Source organism: Rhamphochromis longiceps, linkage group LG14 (assembly GCF_057381845.1).
Source record: "Rhamphochromis longiceps isolate RC_006_pf linkage group LG14, R_longiceps_female_GT1.1, whole genome shotgun sequence".
NCBI classification, from domain to species: Eukaryota; Metazoa; Chordata; class Actinopteri; order Cichliformes; family Cichlidae; genus Rhamphochromis; species Rhamphochromis longiceps.
The window spans coordinates 10121278-10140983 of NC_140570.1; the positions used below are offsets into that span (position 1 = coordinate 10121278).

Consider the following 19706-nt stretch of genomic DNA (forward strand, 5'->3'; position numbering starts at 1 on the left):
AGAGAAGCCACATACATTTCAACACAAGAGCCTCATAAACTGTGATTGCTTTTTAAAATTAAATCTGCTTTAGCTGCAGCTAACATAAATGAACACATGAATGTTTCTAATGGCCTCATTAGTCTACCCCGTCTAAATCCTGGATCCTTAGTTCTTGCTCATGAATACGTATCCTTATCCTTAATCCGTTCACGTTAAACCAACACACGACATTGCTCAGTCTTCTTTGCATTCAGTTTTATTGTGAGTTGCTTAAAAAGCATTAAGTATGACTCCCAGGGACAGTTTTATTATGATCTTTGGAGAGTGTTGTTATAAACATACAGTCCTAAAAATGCTGTATGATAAATATTATGCACAAACCAGCATCCAACAAAAGTTTAGCTAGTCGCTTTAGGTGCAAGATCAAAATTTAAAAATGGCATTACTACTCTATACAGAACTGTTTTAAAAAAGCCCACTGGAGATATGTGTCCTATCACTATGAATCAAACATGTATCGATCCTTTTTAGCACAGTTTCTTCATCAGGTGCGCTTGATTAATCTGTCTGGATATGCAGGTGACCGACTGTGTACAGTGGAACAGCATTGGTAAATTAGACTAAATCAAGCACACCGACTATAGCAGACTATGATAAATCACAGACCGATGTTTGCAAGGGTGTCTCTACTCCCGCTCTGCTATGGCAACCAAGTGGGTTTCAATTTCTTCTTCAGCGAGTGTCCTGCCAGAAGGAGAGGAGGGAGGAAAAGTGGAAGAACAGAAGTCAGACATGGCCATGTTAAGTCCTTCAAAACAGAGAGATTCAAATCCTGTATAATTACCAGACTGACAAAAAAATAAAAAGCATCTGACAAACAATATAAACGGAATGAATCAAAACAAAAAAGTAAACTCGTATTTGCAATAAAAGCACCTAAAATAATAAACAATGCCACGTTTCTTTCAGGGTAAAAATCTAGAGCAGAACCTCAGTCATGACCCATGTGGTGAAACCAGTGTGTGAATGAAGTTACCTGAACTTAGGTTTGTCTTTGGTCACTATGCCGATCTCCAGCTCACTGGCCTTGAAGTCCACTGACAGGACAGAGGACAGACAGGAAATGGCCAACTGGAAAGACAGGAAAGAAAAAATCCTTCAGTCAGAACATTAAAGAGGATTTTCGGTCAGAGCGAAAGCAGAGTACAACTTCACAGACTAACAAGGTGCACAGAGGAGAGAAAGCCGAAAGGAAAATGTTGTTTCAGGTGCGTTTTCCTACAACACAGGTTGTATTGCAAGTCATTCAAAAGGTTTTAATAGTTTTGAGGAATGCTGGTTGATTCTCTGGCATTGGGCGATTTTCAGGCTTGGTTCAGTTTACACTTGGTTAACTGGCCTGACTCCAACATCATGAACAAAATCATGGTTTACACCTGCTTCTAGGTGTAGAAGCAGGTGCTCAGGTGACCACTAGTATTCAGGTTTTTAAAGGCCAAGTCAGATTTGACGTTTAAACCCCTCTAAATGTTGACACTGGCTGAACAAAAAGGGAACAGGACAAAAGAAAAAGTACCACCACATCTGCCCTCATGGCTCATTTTTCAAGGGACACATCAGGACACATTAGGGTTTACACTGCAAAAGATACAATATATGGACTAAAGCACAGGCCTACACATTATACCTACAGAATCCTGTTGGTCACAGAGAACCCAGGCCGTGAAGCTCCCAGTGCACACTCTTCTGTTGACGTTAATGTTAGAGAAGGTTTGAACCTCTGCAGTTACTGAGACAGCTGGTGCGCTGAGTGTAATAACGGACTGAAACAGAAGATGGCAGCACTGCATGTACAAGGATGCCAGCTGCCGTTACACCCCGAAGAAGAAGAAGCTCTGTCCCAGAATTCATAGCGCAGCCCAGCTCAGTTTCCAACAATGGCGGCAGCTAGTTAGTTTTAATATTACTCTTATTATTCTTTTTGGGTCACAAAAAAAAGTTTAACATATTTTCAGGCTGAATGTAGCTGTGTAAACCTCAAATATCTGCTCAGTTTATCAAGACACCACATATTTTCAAAAGCGCTCTGACGTTTTCGGAGACGTCTGTTACCCACTAGCTCGATAGCTAGCCGGGGGCTAGGCTCACTAGAGCCCGTGAGAACACCGGACTCCCGGCAAATCGTTTTCAAACCCACCGCCGTCTTTCGCTACGCAGGTTAAACATGTAATATAAGTCACTTAGATAACTTAAAAATGTTATTCTTTGGCTTTTTTAGTATTTTATTTGTTCCTGAGTAAATCGGTTTGGCTGAGAAATAAAGTTTTTACACAGCTGAATAAACGTCAAGCAGACAACTGATTATCAGAAGTGTGAGATGCTGGAGAATATACTCCAGTGTCCTGTTATATTTTAGATAGCAAGGAGCAGACGGCTGAGTTTATTAAACTTCACTGAAACAACCTGCAGATTTCATTAAAATTTAACAAACTATCATCTTGTCCTTATTTTTAGTTAGCACATACCTTAAATACTTCAAGCTGTAAGCTAATGATAGTTATATAAGAGCAGATGCTGCTGGTGCAATAAGCTGTACGTTTTACGTCCAATGGATGCATGCTCTGATTAGTCGACTAATTGCAAAAATAATCGGTGACTAGTCGACTCTCAAAATAATCGTTTGTGGCAGCCCTATTGTAAAGGCAGACTGCATTGCTCGGTGCATGACTTTGTACACATGTGGCAATGGGACTGGCAATACTTGAATTCAAAGATTAAGAGGTGCGGCCCAACACTTTTGTCCATATAGTGTATGTCGTTAAATACATCATAGACAACTCAGCAGGCAGTTTTAGCGATCGTCACACAAAATGTATAATGCCAACCACACACTAGAAGACTTTAAAAGCACTTCTGAAGCATCTAGAAATGCTGTGTCTTGACTGAAAGTTTGTAGTCATAGATTGTAAGATTTTGCAAACACTGGGAATTTTTTTCAGGGTTATTATTTCCAAGTAACCAAATTGCCTTTAACAATATCACACAATGCTGGACAACTGAGCATTAAACAGAAGGTGCTGCATACATAAGATGCCACTGAGAATGAGACCGGAGGAAGGTAAGCTACTGGGTGTCAACCATGTTCATGAAAGTGATTTGCCTGAGCCATGACCAAAGACTTACAACTGAATCAAACGTGGGTGATTCCTATGGAATATGGAGACGACAACAACACCAACTTAAGGCAGCTTTGACTGAGACAATCGAGATGACAGAAAACTGCCAATATTTTGTCGTGACACGGGACATTTGTCTTCGACACTGATATTGCCTGAGAGTTATTTGGTGTAAGGCCAGCATCAGTGATTCTTTACAGGTGAGATGACCTGAGACATGTAAGCAGGGTTCATGTTACTGGAAACGTCACACTTTATGAGGTAAGTTCAGAGTCACATGAATGGCAATGTGAAACTGTTATAAGGACAGGCTGCTATGGTTCATTGTCACATTGACCTGTTTGCTCACAGGTCATCCTCTTGTAAATCATATCTCAATCAGAGATGCTGAAATCATGCAACACCCTCTCCTTCACTGACATACAACCACTGAGATGTTGATATTCTAACAAAGGTAAAAGGCCAAGTGCATCAAAGGCTGCTATTCTGGGAATGAGCAGGTATAGGAAAAACAAATTCAACAATGTATGATGAGCTAATCCTAGGTGAGGCAGATAATTTCAAGGCAGTGACTATACCAGTGATAAAGGCACAGATTTGACTTTTGCAGGATGTAAAAACATCCTGTATAACGACAGACAGGAATCCAGTGTTTTATTCAGGGACACTGTTGGTATACCTTGGCCTTTCTGTTGGAGGACAATCCTTTCGATTCCACCCAGCAGCTTTTACCACCACCGCATAACTCACCTTTTCGACTAAAATTGGAGGCATCGCATCAATAATTCAGAGAAAGTGTGTTTTCATCAAGCTTCATTTTACCTGCACTGTCCTGTCATGGTTGAGTTCTGGCTTTTTCTTCAGCTTCTTCTCCAGGTAGCTGTTAGCCTCCGTCTGTTTGGCTCCAACCGCCGTGGCTCTGAAGCCACAGTAATAGCCTGCCGGGTCGCATTTATAAAGGACAGGACCGTGCTGGGGGTCAATGGCCACCATGATCATACCTGGGAGCACACGGGGACAACTTAAGACAGCCGTCCTTCAGATTGTGAACATTCAGTGCACATGCAGTCAGTTTTTAATGAGCTCTTATATGTGTTATTAATGTGTCCCTTAAATTAAACTGTCTTAACTATTAATTATATCTATATATTAACGCAAATAAAATGTGAAAATGCACGTAAGCGCCTACTTACAGCAGCCTAGAGGTCTCATTTCAGCATTCTGCGTGTACACCTGAGAGATATCAGCCAACCTGCGACACAACACGTCTGCCGTGATGTCATAACCAAATTTATACTTCCATTCCCCAGCTTCCACTCGGGCCCGGTGAACCTGGGAACGACTGTCAGCTGCACAGAAACAACAGGATTTGAGTGTAATTACACACAAAAAGAACATCAACACTTTAACAACACATACATCACGTCTCATATTTATTCATTATTATTTATGACAGCACAGCATACACATTATCATAATGAAATGCATGCTGTTAAGTGATGTATACATACCATTGTGCCCGGTCATCACGCAGCCAATGCGAGGTGTTAGTTTGAACATGTTGGTCACAGTGGAAGAGTCCAGCAGCTTATCCTGTAGGAAAAATGATCCAACTTTATAAATCTAGACACTGCAGTATTTTGTCAAAGTAACAATTTAGACTCATGAAATGCATCTCTGATGGTTTTAAGCACTTTGATCTTCTGATAATTTCCTTTTTCCTTTTCTTTTGTTTTTTGTGATGTTCTTTTTCCAGGGTCTTTTTCTCTAATTCACATAGGATGAAATATTTATACATGGGATCAATTATATACAGACACCCCCACTAATCATTGGTTAAATGTGCCTTAGCAAGCTGGACACTTTTGGTAGCCATCAAAAAGGTTCTAGTATAATTCTGGCTGGATATATGACCAGTCCTTCTGCTCGATTTGGTAGAGTTCATTTATTTTGGTTTTTAGGAACATCATGACATCTGAAGCATAGTCCACAAATTTTCAACAGTGCTAAGGTTGGTTCTTTGGGTACTGCTACATCTTGTACCAGTACCACTGGTACAGCAAAACAGCCCAAGGGCAACTTAAGACTCTTGGTGCTCTTGGGTTTGAAAGCCGCAGCTTTACTCCTCTAACATACCTCTTGCCATTGTGGCCAAATAGCTCAATATTTGTCTTGTCTGGCATTAAAACCTTTCTCCAGAAGGCCTTTGTGGTCTCTGAAAGACCCTGCCTTTCACCCTATCATAGTTCCAGCCCTCCTGTAACCCTAAATTGGATAAATGAATGGGTCTCCTGGATCATATCTGGATCCGTGCACACTCCATAACATCCATAACTGCAGTGACTAGATGATGAAGCTGACATAGGAGAATAAAAAACATGCCAAAGGTGTGTTTGAGGCCCTATCGCGTTATATACAGGGTATCTTATTCAAGCTTTTTGCTGACATGCTTTGAGTCATAAGTGGCCTCACTGTTTGGCTTCAGCTCACATCATCATCATCAGCATCATCACTAGTGAGACGCGTTTGAGGTCTTACCGGAACTTTCTTTTGTGTGACCACCACCGAGGTGTCCTTACCCCGGATCCCAACGGAGGTCAACCCGCCCTGAGAGATGGCTTTGAAGGCATACTCTGCATCGCAGCACAAGACACATATGAGAAAAAATAACAACATAAACCTCCCCCTTTATTTTTTTAATCTGATTATTTAATTTATGAGGGGGAAGGCACCGAGTTAGCCCATGATAGTTAGGAAAACAACTTAGAGGAACTATTTTTTTCTCTTTTCGGGATACTTCAAACACTAAAAGCACACATAAAGAATAAAACTAACTCAAACTAACTACTAACTGTGTGCAGTTATTCATATTGCAATTTAACTAGGTTATAAACATTCAAGCTTGAGTAAAAACAGGTATAGCAACTAGTACGTGTTCAACTTGGACGCTAACCGTACTCCGCACCGAAACCAGAAGAAGCTAGCTACTTTTGCTCCATCATGTTCTTGTAGTGTTGTTTCGATTAGCAGCAGCAGGTAGCTCACACCTGGTAATGACTGTGCTACTGTACTGTACACTAGGCATGGTCCGGGTTTGCTGTTAGCGAACACACAACAGAAAATGTCCCTTACCGACTTGGTACAGGCGGCCCTCTGGTGAAAAAATGGTGATGTGTCGGTCAAAACCTGCGTTGGACCCTCGGGACATCTTCCTCCTTGTGACCTCAGGTGAACTTTACTCAATATGTCTATATGAGCACGCAAATAATCGATACTTCGAGTGTTTTTCAAGAGTCAGATAATAGGAAATGACATGCCTGTGCTACTGCCGTGAAAGCAGGCTAATGGAGTAACTTCCCCGACAGGATTTTTACTTTCTCTTTCAGTTTTTCGCTCAGAGCGGCTCCATGACCGGCCCCGGCCGCTTTAATTGGATGGCAGCGCCAACGAGGAAGTCAGAGACTTTACTAGTTAAACTGGCCCTCTCGCTCCTCCTGTGCGGACTCAGACAACCATGACTCATGACTGTCCCCATAAAAGAGCGAGAGGACTCGACACTCCCGAGCAGAAGTGGCAGAGGGAAGGGATGAATGGATCGTCTGTCCGTGCGCGTGTGCGGTCCCTCGGCTGCAGGGGTCCGGGTGTCAGAGCGCAGGGTGGGCTGCTGGCTCAGTGACAAGAAGCGCAGGAGGATGAACCTAGACGCGTTCATACGGTTCTGTGCGTAAGTGTACTTATTGTTTTACTATGAGGCTATTCAACTGTAAAATTCTCTATACTGAATGATTTGTCAGCATAGTCTTGTTCATTATGTCTAACATAACAATAGACAATAAGCATTTTAATATTTTTTCCTACAGACACCATGGAGTGGAAGTGGTAAAGGTGAGTTCTTTTCGCCCATGAAATCTTGGCTGTGTGTTAAATCTTAAATCACAATGGCGAGTCACATGAAATGCGAGGCTGAAGACTGGCCAGTTTATTTTATTTGTTACGTATTCGTGTTGATAATTACAGTTTAATTAAGACGAGTGGAACAAGGCAGTGTGTGAGTGATGCTGTGTCAGACTCCAAGGAGTAAGATGATTGTAAAAGCCTAAATTAGGGGAAAATTATTAATTTTTTTTAGTGTAAAGGCTAAAAACTTTCTTGTTTGTGTGTGTGTGGGCGAACATGCTTAACATTCCATGTCTTTGTAAGTGCGTGACGGTAGATGGATGTTTTCATACTTGCTTGATAGCTGTGACACTAGATTATGAACACTATGCGCTCATAGTCACATACTTGCGGCCACAACATTAGCAGTTAGTATCGCAGCCACCTGCGGCCACCTGCTATAATCTGCTTGTAGTGAACTTGCAACCCATCCGTGATCATAACTGTTCAGACATTTAACTGCACGCAAATATCTTCATATACTACTGCATGGGTGTGTAAAACCACCTGGGTGTGTTTTATGGTGATTTAGATTTCAGGAGCAGAGATCAGGAAGTGACTCTTTTTTCTTGTCTGAAAGATTTGCTGGTGGCTTAAAACGAAGCATTAAGCAATACCAAAAGAAAATCAAAAGAACTGCGTGAACAAGGTCTATATATATTTCATGTGGTGTCTTAACCTTTTACATACTGTGTGATGTCATGAAGTTGACCTTGCTTCTGGAAGTTATTACGAGTCACTGTGTTGCAATCTATTGACTGTAGGTGTGCCAGTGACAAGGCCCTGCTAATGTACATAATTATCTACTGGCTCTGTGGTTTGGTTGTAAAACGTCTGATCCCTCCTGAAGCCAAGACAGCTGTCACCCCCAGAGGTCAACTCTTTTGTTTTTTTTCTTTGTTCTCTTCTCGAATCATATAAGGCTTAAAGACAGTGCTGACTTTCTATTTGGTTTTATTTATATGGCACCAAATCACAAGAACATTCACCTTCAGTCAGATTACTCCCCTATGACAAGGCGCTTGGTCATAGGTTTCCAAGGTTTCTAGGAAAAGTGGCCACAATTCAAAGAAACACCCCTGCTGTCCTTGCTGCTGACTACCGGTTGGATATGCAATGATTTCAAACTTAAAGTAATAACACAGACTCATTTGATCATGTCTTGTAGCACACGCTTTTTTGGGAGGCGATATTCAAATTAGCTTTATTCTTGTTTTATCACTGTTATAGACAGAATGGGGATATTATCAATGCAAACAGTAACACCTGTGTTTTTCCTGCTCAGCCATTTGAAAATTTGACTTTCTATATTTTTTGATGATCACTCCTTAATTGGTGCAGTGATCAGCTACATGTGCTAAAACAAACTGCCATTTGCAACTGTACATTTATTACACTTCAAGACTGCACAAATGAAGATAATATGAGTGATAATATGAGAATTTAGCTATATTAAACTCCTACAGCATAGATTGGCTACATCTATTATGGCTTACAGCTGCACCACCCTGAGCACACCCAATCTGATTTGACCTAAAAGATAAGCACAGTTGTTTAGAGACAGCCCGAGAGCGCCAGGGTCTGTAGGTTTAGTGGGTGGGTCATGTGGTAATTGTAAAGTTAGTGCTTTGATCCCCAGTTCCTCCAGTCTGCATGTCAAGCGAGATACTGAACCTTGAGTTGCTCCTCGTGCATTGATTGGAGTGTGTGTGTGTGAACATTATAAGGTATGGATATGTGTGCGAATGGGTTCAGTTCAATTAAATTTTTTTTATTTATATAGCACCGAATCACAGCAAGTTTCCTCAAGGTGCTGTATATTGTAAGGGAAACACCCTACTGTAATACAGAGAAAATCCCAACAGTCTAATGACGACCTGTGAGCAAACACTTGCTGGCAGTGGGAGGGAAAAAAACTCGCTTTCAAAAGGAAGATGTCTGTGAAGGTTCTCACCCATATGGAAAAGATATATATAAAACTTATAAGGTTTGTATCTGTCTTGTGTGAAACTTGTATGAAAAGCATACAAGAGTAAAAACAGATATAAGATCCCTTGAAGAATTATATAATGAAACTTGTATGTTTTGGATACTTACTAAAACAATATATGAAAGTAATGTGAAAGTGGCCACTTTCATGAGTAAATCATGTAAGCCTTATATGATTTACTCATGAAAGTGGCCACTTTCATGAGTTAAGTCATATAAGTTTTTACTATTTCTTTTCCGTATGGGCAGTCATCCAGGTCATCGTAGTCAAAGGAGCTTGCAAAGAAAAGCGTCTGGACTTCTTTAAGTTGCTTGAAGACGTTTCACCTCTCATCCGAGAAGCTTCTTCAGTTCTAAGGTCAAATGGTGGAGAGTCCCAGATATAAACCTAGTGGGAGTAACCCCCCACAGAGGGACAAAAGGACCCCCCGATGATCCTCTAATCGCCTGAGCCAAGGTGTGAAACTGGGTGTGGGTCCAAATCAGGAGTAATCAGGACCCTACACCACCGGGCAGAACATGTTCCCTCTGAGCCTGAAGGAAAAAAGAAGGAACACACACATGTAAAGGAAGCACTCAAAACTTGCAGCTATCCTAAATGGGCGTTTTTAAAGTCAGCAAAGAGGCACAGAAAAGAAGATCAGACACCAGCGAGGGAGGATAAGAAGGACAGACGCAACAACATTGTCATCCCCTATGTAGCCGGTGTATCAGAGAAACTCAGGAGAGTTTTCTCCAAGCATGACATCCCGGTGTATTTCAGACCCAGCAACACGCTCAGACAGAAACTGGTTCACCCGAAAGACAAAATGCCAAGACACAAACTTAACAATGTGGTGTATGCTGTACAGTGCAGCGAGGAATGCTCAGACCTCTACATTGGAGAGACCAAACAGCCACTTCACAAGCGCATGGCACAACACAGAAGAGCCACCTCCACAGGACAAGACTCAGCAGTCCATCTGCATCTTAAGGATAAAGGACACTCTTTCGAGGATGTCAATGTTCACATTTTGGACAGAGAGGACAGATGGTTTGAAAGAGGAGTGAAAGAAGCCATCTATCATCTATGTCCACTGTGAGCGACCATCTTTGAACAGAGGCGGGGTTTACGACACCAACTCTCTGCCATCTATAATCCAGTTTTGAGATCCCTTCCCAGACGCCTTAACGCCCACTCACATCCTGGGCCATCTGATCTTAGGAATTCGCATGATAAGTGGGGCCAGGTTTCACAATGAGCTCACCCGAAACTCTGGCTGATTGGGACCCACGCCCAGTTTCCCACCTTGGCTCGGGCGATTAGAGGATCATCAGGGGGTCCTTTTGTCCCTCTGTGGGGGGATACTCCCACTAGGTTTATATCTGGGACTCTCCACCATTTGACATTAGAACTGAAGAAGCTTCTCGGATGAGAGGTGAAACGTCTTCAAGCAACTTAAAGAAGTCCAGACGCTTTTCTTTGCAAGCTCCTTTGACTTTCAAAAAGAAGATACCTCCTGCAGATCCAGTCTCAAGGAGGGGCAGCCATCTGTGAGACCAATTGGGGGTGAGGGGAGGAAGACAGAGATTTTAATAATTAATGATTAAAAACAGAGTTTATAAATGTGTATAAATATATATAGAGACTGAAGAAGAAACACTCAGTGCATCATGGGAAGCCCCTAGCAGCCTAGGTGTATTGCAGCGTAACAAAGGGAGGATTCAAGGTCACCCGATCCGGCCCTAACTACATGAAAAAGGAAAGTTTAAGTCTAGTCCTAAAAGTAGAGAGGGAGTCTGTCTCACTAATCCAAACTGGGATTAAAGAATAAGATAATGAAGCTTGTAATAAAAAGTAGAAAATTCTATATTAAAAGAAGTTCATCAACATAGCCTGTACATTTTTTTTTCTATTGTAGATTGATCTCACTCAGCCCCTGGGCCCTCAGGGACCCTTTGACATCATCCTTCACAAGCTGTCTGACGTAATTGTGGAAGCTGAGCACGATAGCCAATCACAGCAGCTCCTTGATAACTTTCAGGTAATGCTGCACCTATTTAAACTATTCATGTTGCAAGTCCAGTAAACTGTGTGTTCATCTGGGGCTGCTGACAGAGGATACTCCAGTACCCTCTGCATGTAGTCTTTTAATCTCGGGTGTTAATAATAATGGTGCAGCTGGACGTTTTCATTAATGAGCAGTTAGTGACTCCTCTCTCTTTCCCACCACAGAGTTATGTTTCAGCTCATCCTGACACAGTGCTGCTGGATCCCCTGCCTGCCATGGCTAAACTATTAGACCGCTTTATCTCGGGTCAGATAATGAGCCAACTGAACAGTTCACTCCGAGGTGACTGCAGCTTCTTAGCCCAACGGTAACACAACTTACAGCTCAATCGCAGATATTAACAGTTACTCATTCTTCTTTGTTTGTCAGACTGGCGTATCTGCAGTCCCCCATGCCTCGAGGTCCACAGTGGCAGTGACCTGTCATCCATTCAGCAGGCTGTGATAAGACAGGGCCTAACATTTCCTCTCAGTCAGTTCACTTAATGTCTGTCCTCCACATTTCTTACTTATTATCTTTGTGTGCATGCATGCATGTGTGTGTGTGACTGAAGCCTGGAGGTAACATGCAATTCAGTTTTATAAAAATAAAATACTAACACACAAACACTTCCTCTTTTCCTCACCTCAGTTTGTAAAACCAGAGTGGCACACGGCTCATATTCACATGAGGTAGCTGATTTGGTTTTTCCTGCCTCGCAAAATCCCACTTGATATCTACTAACTACTAACTGTAAAATGTATTCTTGTAAGTTTCCATTTCTTAATCTCATGTGGTCTCCATGCTGCAGATGTGTCTGCTCTTCAGTGCAGCCAGTCTGGCTGATATCCATCCCCCCTGTGTGCTTCAGAGTTTTGTGAACCACGGAGCCGTTTTGTACAAAGTGTTTGTGGTAGGAGACAAGCACTGCTGCGTAGAGAGACCCTCTATCAAGAACTTTCCCTCCGGCCCCTGTGGTCAGTTTCCACCCCGCCAATATTCCTTTCGTCTTTCCCGTCTTTTATCATTTAACTTTATATTTTAACTTTTTTTTTTAACTCACTTGCATCGCCCTTACCTTTCTTGCTTTTCCTTTCGTTTTGTGTCCCTTCCTTTTGAGTTCCAGCATTTCATTTTCTCTACTACTTTTACTTTCATGTGCCACTGTTATCACCTAGTTTTGCTTTCTGTATAACAGTTTCTCTTTCTCCCTGCCTGCAGACAGGAAGACCATCTTCTTCAACAGCCAAAAGGTGTCCAAACCAGAGTCGAACTCTAATCTCACGTCTGTGAGTAATATTTCGGACTTAGTTTAAAGCAACAGGTCAAATGCTGCTCATGTCCACCATAAAATGCCACGTCTCATATTCTAAGGTGGATGAACATATGGTGGACCCGCCTTCTCCCAGCTCAGATGCTGTGGCCGCCCTCGTCAAGGAGCTCCGAGCTCAGCTCGGCATGGCCCTGTTTGGCGTGGATGTCATCGTCAACATAGGAACGCACGCGCTCACCGTCATCGACATCAACATTTTCCCAGGTAGTGCCGGAGTACACAGTGACTTACACACAGGAAGACACTGTCGTTTTCTGATGCGCTCTTTTCTCTGCTAGGCTACGAGGGCATGCCTCAGTTTTTCTCCTCTCTGCTCAGCCACATCCAGTCAGTGTTGGACAAACACGCCGCTGCTGGTTCACACACTACAGGTGGTTCCTCTGAGGAAACAGTGGGTGTTTGTCACCCCAGGAGTTGATCACGGATTGGTTTCATCAAAAGGATAAGCAAAACTTGATCCCGAACTTTATCCTCTTCAAAACACACTAATTACTTTGACCTGCTAATTATCTCTGCTCTGTTAAGGCCAACAAACAAGCAAAAAAAAAAAGGCAACCTACAGTACTTGAGTATACTTTTCTGTTTATTGATTGACAGGTAGCATAGAAGAAGATACAGCAGGCACAAAATATAGCACTCTGATTGGCCAGTAATAATACAAATGCCTTTTTTAATCACTTTTTTCCATATTGTGTCATATGTCCTCTATGCTGAGCGCGTCACCTCCCCACAGACGTTTCCTGCAGTGATCCTGCTGGTTTGTGAGATTCATTTTGTATTTCTATAGAAAAAGGAACTACAGTACATTCATGTTGATTAACCTTTGAGCGAACAAGCATCTCCTCTTTGGAATAGATTGCTATAACATCGTCAGTGTTGATTCATAACGTGTATTATTACCACGTGTTTACACAAGTTGACCGTCGGCTCGGCCAGTGTTCAAATACATAAACGTATCGTAAATCTCGGCCTTGTAGAAAAAAGAGAAATATTTGTATACGAGTACCACATGATGCACTTTGATTACATATTAAAATACATTAAATAATTCAGTATTTGGCTAATTATTGCATTCGCGTGTGCTCTAGTCTATACTGTGTTATTGCACTAAGTGGGCCTCCAGTAGCAACCCTGTTAATCCTGCACTAAGTGCATATCTGCCCAGTGTCCTCTTGGGGGCGGTGTTGCTTCATATTTCCCATGACCTTGGCTTACAGACCACATATCTGATATTTACACAAATGACATGACAGCCATTAAAACTGGGATGTAACACTACCTAGTATTTATCGACGTTATTGTCGGTGTCACTGTTACCAAAAAGACAACAAATGGCTTTAGTTTTTCCTCTCCTCCTTCCTTCAGCTCCTCCTTGGCTTGTTAAGATAAGAGTGCAAAGCTGGCTGAGAAACCTGAGGTGACACTTTTAGACCTTGTAAGCTGTAAGTACATCACCTCCTTCTGCCACACGATCAACCAGGCAAAAGACAAACTTAAAGTGTGACGTACGTGCAAGTGTGTGTTTCGCTCGTGTCACCCCGGTTCGTCGCAAACAGTCTGGCTGTAACAGTGCGTGCGCCGAATGAAACAAACAATCTTCATTTCTACTTAAGTCGCCAAAGAAATTAAGAGGAGATAACGACTTCCTCCTGGGTACAAATATCAGCAGTATCGTTAACAGTCGGAACAGCAGGGTACACACAGTTATCAGTTATTGCACAAAATATACTGTATATTAAAATACACTAACTACTTATAATAGGGAAACTGTATTTTTTTTTCCTGAAACAAGAACACGCCATCAAAGATGAAACCTTCAGAGTAAAAGAAGCGCTGATTGCTATGATCATGACTCTTCGTGGCTGACAATCTGCAATCAAACTAACATCTGAATGAAAGTGCTGAAATGCTATTGCATCTATCGCCTGTCTACCTCACGCACGTTATTTACAGATACTCGAGAAGACAGGGGCAACGGTGATGAGCACAAGCTTTCAGATTCTCTGGGAAAACTACGTCTTTTTCTTCAACACAAAAACACATCCAAATGACCAAAAGAGAAGAAAAAAAGAGTATTCTTTTTCCCTCCAGGCAATCTAAAAGCAGAAATGAACCAACAGTATGTACACTTTGCACTAATGTCCATTTACAGATTCCTCTGAGTGTTGAAGGGATTTGAAGGCTGTTAAATGGAAACTGTGTGAGCCGAATGTGTGACTGTGAATGCAACAAAGGGGTTTTGTCATTCTGCTGTGCGTGTGGGTTATGGGTATCTTATCCTCTGCGAAGTTCCCTCAGCTCTGCAGCCACTTTGCGCAGCTCTGCTTCAATCTCCAGCAGCTCCTGCAGATTAAAAAACAGTTGCACAAGCCTGGAATCAGTGCATTTGTAATTTGAACAGACAAGCTAAGAGAAAGCATATTTTTCAACTATCCCAAACCACTGTCAATGTAACAAGAGACACCCCCCCCCAAAAAAAAAAAAAAAAACCAACAAAAAAACCAAAAACAAAACATGCAATAATAAATGTTCCATTTAATGGAGTCTGGTCAAATTAAATTGACTTGTATACACCGACTATATACCAAGCATATTTACCTTAATGATTAATTGTTTGAATAAATGAACCACTGATTTTATATATTTCAGTTGCATTTCACTCTGACGTATTGGTCTTAATGCTTCATGTTTGATTTTGAAAGTGTAAAATCTTTTACTTTGTGATATACTGAATATTACAGTAACATACATTGTGATTTATCACCTTTTTTTAACCGCATGTAATGTCCTCAGATTTAAACTTTGTCAGTATTTGTTTTAGCCAATTAAAAAAAGTTATCTTACTTCAGTTATTTATTTATTTATTTATTTATTTATTTATTTATTTATGTGATTAAAAATGAGATTATCAAGGTTGCCAGGTCACATGACCCCTTTTGGTTCTGGTATTCCCAGAGAATTTTAATTTATTTAATAAAATGTCGTTATTTGGTGTCCCTTTAACAATACTACATCACCAAGGATGATATCATGATTCTATGGGTTCCAATAACTACCAAGTAATTACAGTATAATTACACTGTAATCTGCAGTTAAGCCTGAATGTACCCATTAATTGTTCTAACTTACTTCTCCTTCATCTTCTTCATCCTCCTCTTCACCCTCATTGTCTTCCTCCTCCTGCTCCCCCTCCTCATCCTCCCTGACATATTCATCCTCATCTTCCTCGTCCTCCCCGTTTCCATCCTCCTCCTCCTCACCCTTGTACCGCTCCCGCTCAAACTGCCGTGTAGCCTCATCGCTCGCTTTCTCCATTACTCTCTTCTGCTGGGGCTCCTTCACCTCCACCTCCTTTGCTGCCTCTTCCTTCTTAAATCCAGTCTCTGTTTTCTCAGAGTCGGGCTCTTTGTCTCCTTCCTCGCCCTCCTCCTTCTTCTTCTCACTGTCCTCCTTCTTCTCTTCCCCCGTCTTTTGGTCCTCGTCTTCCTCTTTCTCCCTGCCCTGCACCTCCTGCTGTTCCTCCTCCTGCACCCGTTTCATCTTCCTGACGAGTTCATCCAGCTCCTCTTGCTTCTCCTTTCTCTCCCTCTCCTGCTCTGGCTTGCCCTTGCTGTCCTGCTCCTTGAGCAGCTCCTTCAACTCTTTTTCCACCTTCTCTTTCTCCACCATCAGTTCCACCTCATTCTTCCTCCTCTCCTCGAGCCTCTGCTTCTCCAAGTCCTCCACCATTTCCTCCTTCTTTTCTTTGTCCTGCTGCTCCTTCTTCTTGTCCTCCACCTTGTCCTTGTGCTCCGTCCCAGCGCCTTTCTGGATCTCCCTCTCCTTCACCACCTCATACCTCTTCTTTTTAAGCTCCTTCAGCAGCTCTTTGAGCTCTTCGTCATTTCTCTCCTCCTTGCCTTTCTTGGCGAGCTCTTCGGCAAGCAACTCCTCGAGCTCCTTGGCTCGTTCCTCCTCGTCATCCCTCTCTCTGTCTTCAATGCGCGGCTCCTCCATCACCTTCTCCTTGGTGTCATCATCCTCTGTTTTGTCTTCTTCCTCTCCCTCTGTCTCCTTTGCGAGGTTGCTCAGATCTCTCTCGTCCTCGCCCGTCTCCTCGAAGTCATTCTCATCCTTCTCATCATTGGCCAGATTGTACTCGTACCGCTGACGTTCATCATCATGCTCCTTATCTCTCTCTGAAAAATGGAAACAGTCAGTGTGACATAAAAAAAGACAACAAATATAAGTGCCCATGTTTTATGGGGGTTTTTTAGTAGTAATATCTTAAAAACAACATCAGACTGAGGCAGTGTGAATTTATGTGTACCATCATCAGCCAGTTTCTGCAGCTCCCTGAGAAGACCCTGATGCCTGTGCACCTCATCAAGTTCATCTGCAAAAAACAATTAGACACAAGCGAGCCTAATCACCGTGCAATCAAACCGCACACACCAAACCCTGCATGACACCATCTGATCTCTTAAGAACAGCTAATTGGTTACCTACCTGCTAGCTGTGGGCCACAATCGTGCGGTGACCCATCTTCATTCAGTGTCTCCTGAATAATACATTCAACCTAATGGTACAATACACACACACACACACACACACACACATATTTTACAGTTGAGTAATTAAAAAGCAGCAGACTGATGGATGAAATTCAAAAATAAAGTCTTGTTCCTCACCTTTGCATCATTAAGGGGTGAGATTACTGGCCGGCTTCCCACTGAAACACAAACACAGACAGAGACGCAGAGTGAACACGGTGAGGCACGGAGGGACAATTGGACTAAAAATCAATGTAATCAGCAGTTTTCTATCAGTAAAAGGAGCTGAAACCTTGCACCACAGATGAAGTAGTTTGTTTACTTTCCAACCGTTTGCTCTGTGCGAGCGTAGGTGGAGCTGTTCCCTTGTTAATGTGCTTAACTCCCAGTCCCCCCTTCTCTCTCGCACTCCAGGATGCAGTCGTTCCCAGAAGCTTTAGCTCACAAGGTCGTTTCCCACCCGGGTTAAATCAGTCACCAATACCACACAAGCCAGCCAGTCATTAAAGGCACACTAAGCTGCTCTGCTGGTGCCTTTTCCTCACGGTGATACACTGCATCTAGCGAGGACCAAGAATCCATGTTCATCCTGCAGCCTGCAACCCTCTCCTTCATTATTGCGCGCCGGGAGCGAGGACTGTTTGAAGTGTGAGACGTGATGCTGCTCAGTTCCAGCAGCTTTATTCACTCTTTGTTTACAAATGTCATCGCACATGTTAACTTTACTTTACAAGATTGTTTTTTGTTTTTTTTAGTGGTACTTTGCCATCACAATTATGAAGAAAATCATGCATAAATAAAGGCAAATATCATCAAGTCTGGGCCCCTGACATAAAAAGGGAAAAATAAATAAGTTTTTAACTGTCATAATATTTTTTGACTGACTTAAAATGCCTAATGAGCGTGTACTTCTATTAGCATGAAGTGCATTTTTCTTCCAAAACCACCACTGCCAAGCATACCACACTAACAGTGCCACCCAAAATACACAAAGGAGAATTTCTCTAAGGAAGTTTCTAAGGAATTACTCACATCTACAAAAAATATATATATCTCTGAGTCACATAATGGAAATCAACAGTTGTTTTGTTTTCTTAGTGTTTCTCATCAGCTTATTTATTAAAACCACTTCACTTTGATTGTGTCTATCAGCTAACAACAACGGTTTTGTTTGAAAGACTCCATAAAGGTTCACTTCATCAAACATGACTTCAAATGTTATGTATTCACAAATAATTATAAATAATAAAAGACACTGAGGAAAATTAAAGCTCTGACTTTTATCTGGGCTCTGTGGGATCGCAGCTCGCAGCCCGATCAGTGCAGGATCAATACGGGACCAGCTGATACCACTGGTGCCCCCTCGCAGACACGTGAGCTGCCTACAGTTTGGCCTTTTAACAGTCTGCATGTCCATGTGATGACGAAGTGTGTGTGTGCAAGCTGGGACACCCCAGCACCATAATTATCACCGTGATCTGGCTTTATTTCGGCTTGTCCGCTCAGAAATGAATACATCACGTGTCCAAGTCAAATTAGTGGAGTACACGAGCTGCTCAACAAGCCCCCAAATGTCTGTCTGCATCAGGAATAGGTGCATTTATTATGGGGGGGGGGGGGGGTTGAAGGATGCGCAATATGGAGTGTTGGCTTTGACAGATGTGGAGCGGCAGTTGCATTATGCAGTATTTTATATCCATTTTAATGTAATAATAGATTTGGTTGTATAGTGTTAGGGTGGGGATATTGCCCTCACACACTGCGACACAACTCTAACCCACAGCTTGTAGTATCCTCTATAGGTTACTGACAGAGCTGTGCGCCCCTGCAGACACGCGCGTGTGTGTGTGAACACACCCCCCAGATTATAATTGATTACGCTGGCTCTCGCAGCGGCTGGCGCGTGCAGCTGAGCATCACGCGCACGTGTGCGCTGTTCCGCTCACCTGCGCGCGGAGCTTTTTCCATTTGGATTAGTAGCGGACAAAGCCGGGAATCCCTAAACACTGAAATACTCCTCTGTGTGTGAAATGTGTCTACGGGCAGAAGCAGCATCGCCCCACAGGCACACAAACACAAAGGTGGGCGCACAACAAATTATGTAACAACGCTCCTGTTTAGCCTATTAGTCTTAAACCCCTGCGGATTCCGCCATTAGGTTAGCATAAAGCGCCAGTCTGCGCCACAAAGTAGCGCTAAAACGCGTTTATTGTGTGTGTTTCTATCACAAAGCCGGCTCCATGGCGGTAAAAAGAGTAGCTGAGGTAGTAGCGTGTAAAGAACTGGGTCGTCTTCGGCTTAGCTTGCCAATTTTTTGCCGCCACTTCACACTAAAAGCGCCCTGCATGCACACAGTGTGTGTGTTTAATGGATGTGATGAATGCTTACCTCCGACGGCAGCCCAGAGAAACACCGCGGTTATCAGAATTCCCATAGGATCCAGAAAGTGAGGCTCCTGCAGGAGATAACCTTGAAATAACGGGCTGGATCTTCTTCACACACCCGCCGAGCGAGGTGGAGCCGAGCCGCGGAGCACAGTCCTCTGTGTGTGTGTGTCAGGTGACCGATTAAAGCCCAGACCGGTGCCAGAGAATCAGGTTGACGTCCTGTACTTAGCAAAGAATATTTGCGCATCAACTCTGATAACAGTAGGGGCATGCAGCTCTCCTTGGAGTCAAGTGAAAATAAATTAACTTAAACTGCGCTCTGTTTAAACCCCAGCCAACAA

General features: G+C 42.7%; 3 protein-coding genes across 4 annotated transcripts; 1 reads left to right on the plus strand and 2 right to left on the minus strand.

The window, feature by feature from the left end:
• Positions 1-222: 222 nt before the first annotated feature.
• Positions 223-6593, minus strand: psma6l (proteasome 20S subunit alpha 6, like). Its single transcript, XM_085380042.1, has 7 exons — positions 6291-6593; positions 5697-5791; positions 4670-4751; positions 4352-4507; positions 3981-4159; positions 1019-1113; positions 223-726 (listed from the first exon to the last, which is right to left on the minus strand). The coding sequence occupies exons 1-7, from the start codon at positions 6364-6366 to the stop codon at positions 669-671; spliced, it is 741 nt and encodes a 246-aa protein (XP_085236168.1). The 5' UTR covers positions 6367-6593; the 3' UTR covers positions 223-668.
• A 148-nt stretch (positions 6594-6741) lies between these two features.
• On the plus strand, positions 6742-13494 carry LOC146653584 (inositol-tetrakisphosphate 1-kinase-like). Of its 2 annotated transcripts, XM_085380039.1 has the most exons (10): positions 6742-6882; positions 7019-7043; positions 10985-11107; positions 11299-11416; positions 11504-11605; positions 11765-11805; positions 11925-12090; positions 12335-12402; positions 12488-12650; positions 12725-13494. In XM_085380039.1, the coding sequence occupies exons 1-10, from the start codon at positions 6749-6751 to the stop codon at positions 12862-12864; spliced, it is 1080 nt and encodes a 359-aa protein (XP_085236165.1). In that variant the 5' UTR covers positions 6742-6748; the 3' UTR covers positions 12865-13494. The 2 variants fall into 2 exon arrangements, with proteins under 2 accessions (XP_085236165.1, XP_085236166.1); XM_085380040.1 differs by lacking the exons at positions 11765-11805; positions 11925-12090.
• A 1156-nt stretch (positions 13495-14650) lies between these two features.
• LOC146653585 (uncharacterized) lies at positions 14651-19510 on the minus strand. Its single transcript, XM_085380038.1, has 6 exons — positions 19367-19510; positions 17117-17157; positions 16935-17004; positions 16756-16821; positions 15576-16624; positions 14651-14789 (listed from the first exon to the last, which is right to left on the minus strand). Exons 1-6 carry the CDS (start codon positions 19410-19412, stop codon positions 14721-14723), a joined length of 1341 nt encoding a protein of 446 aa, XP_085236164.1. The 5' UTR covers positions 19413-19510; the 3' UTR covers positions 14651-14720.
• Between the last annotated feature and the right edge of the window lie 196 nt (positions 19511-19706).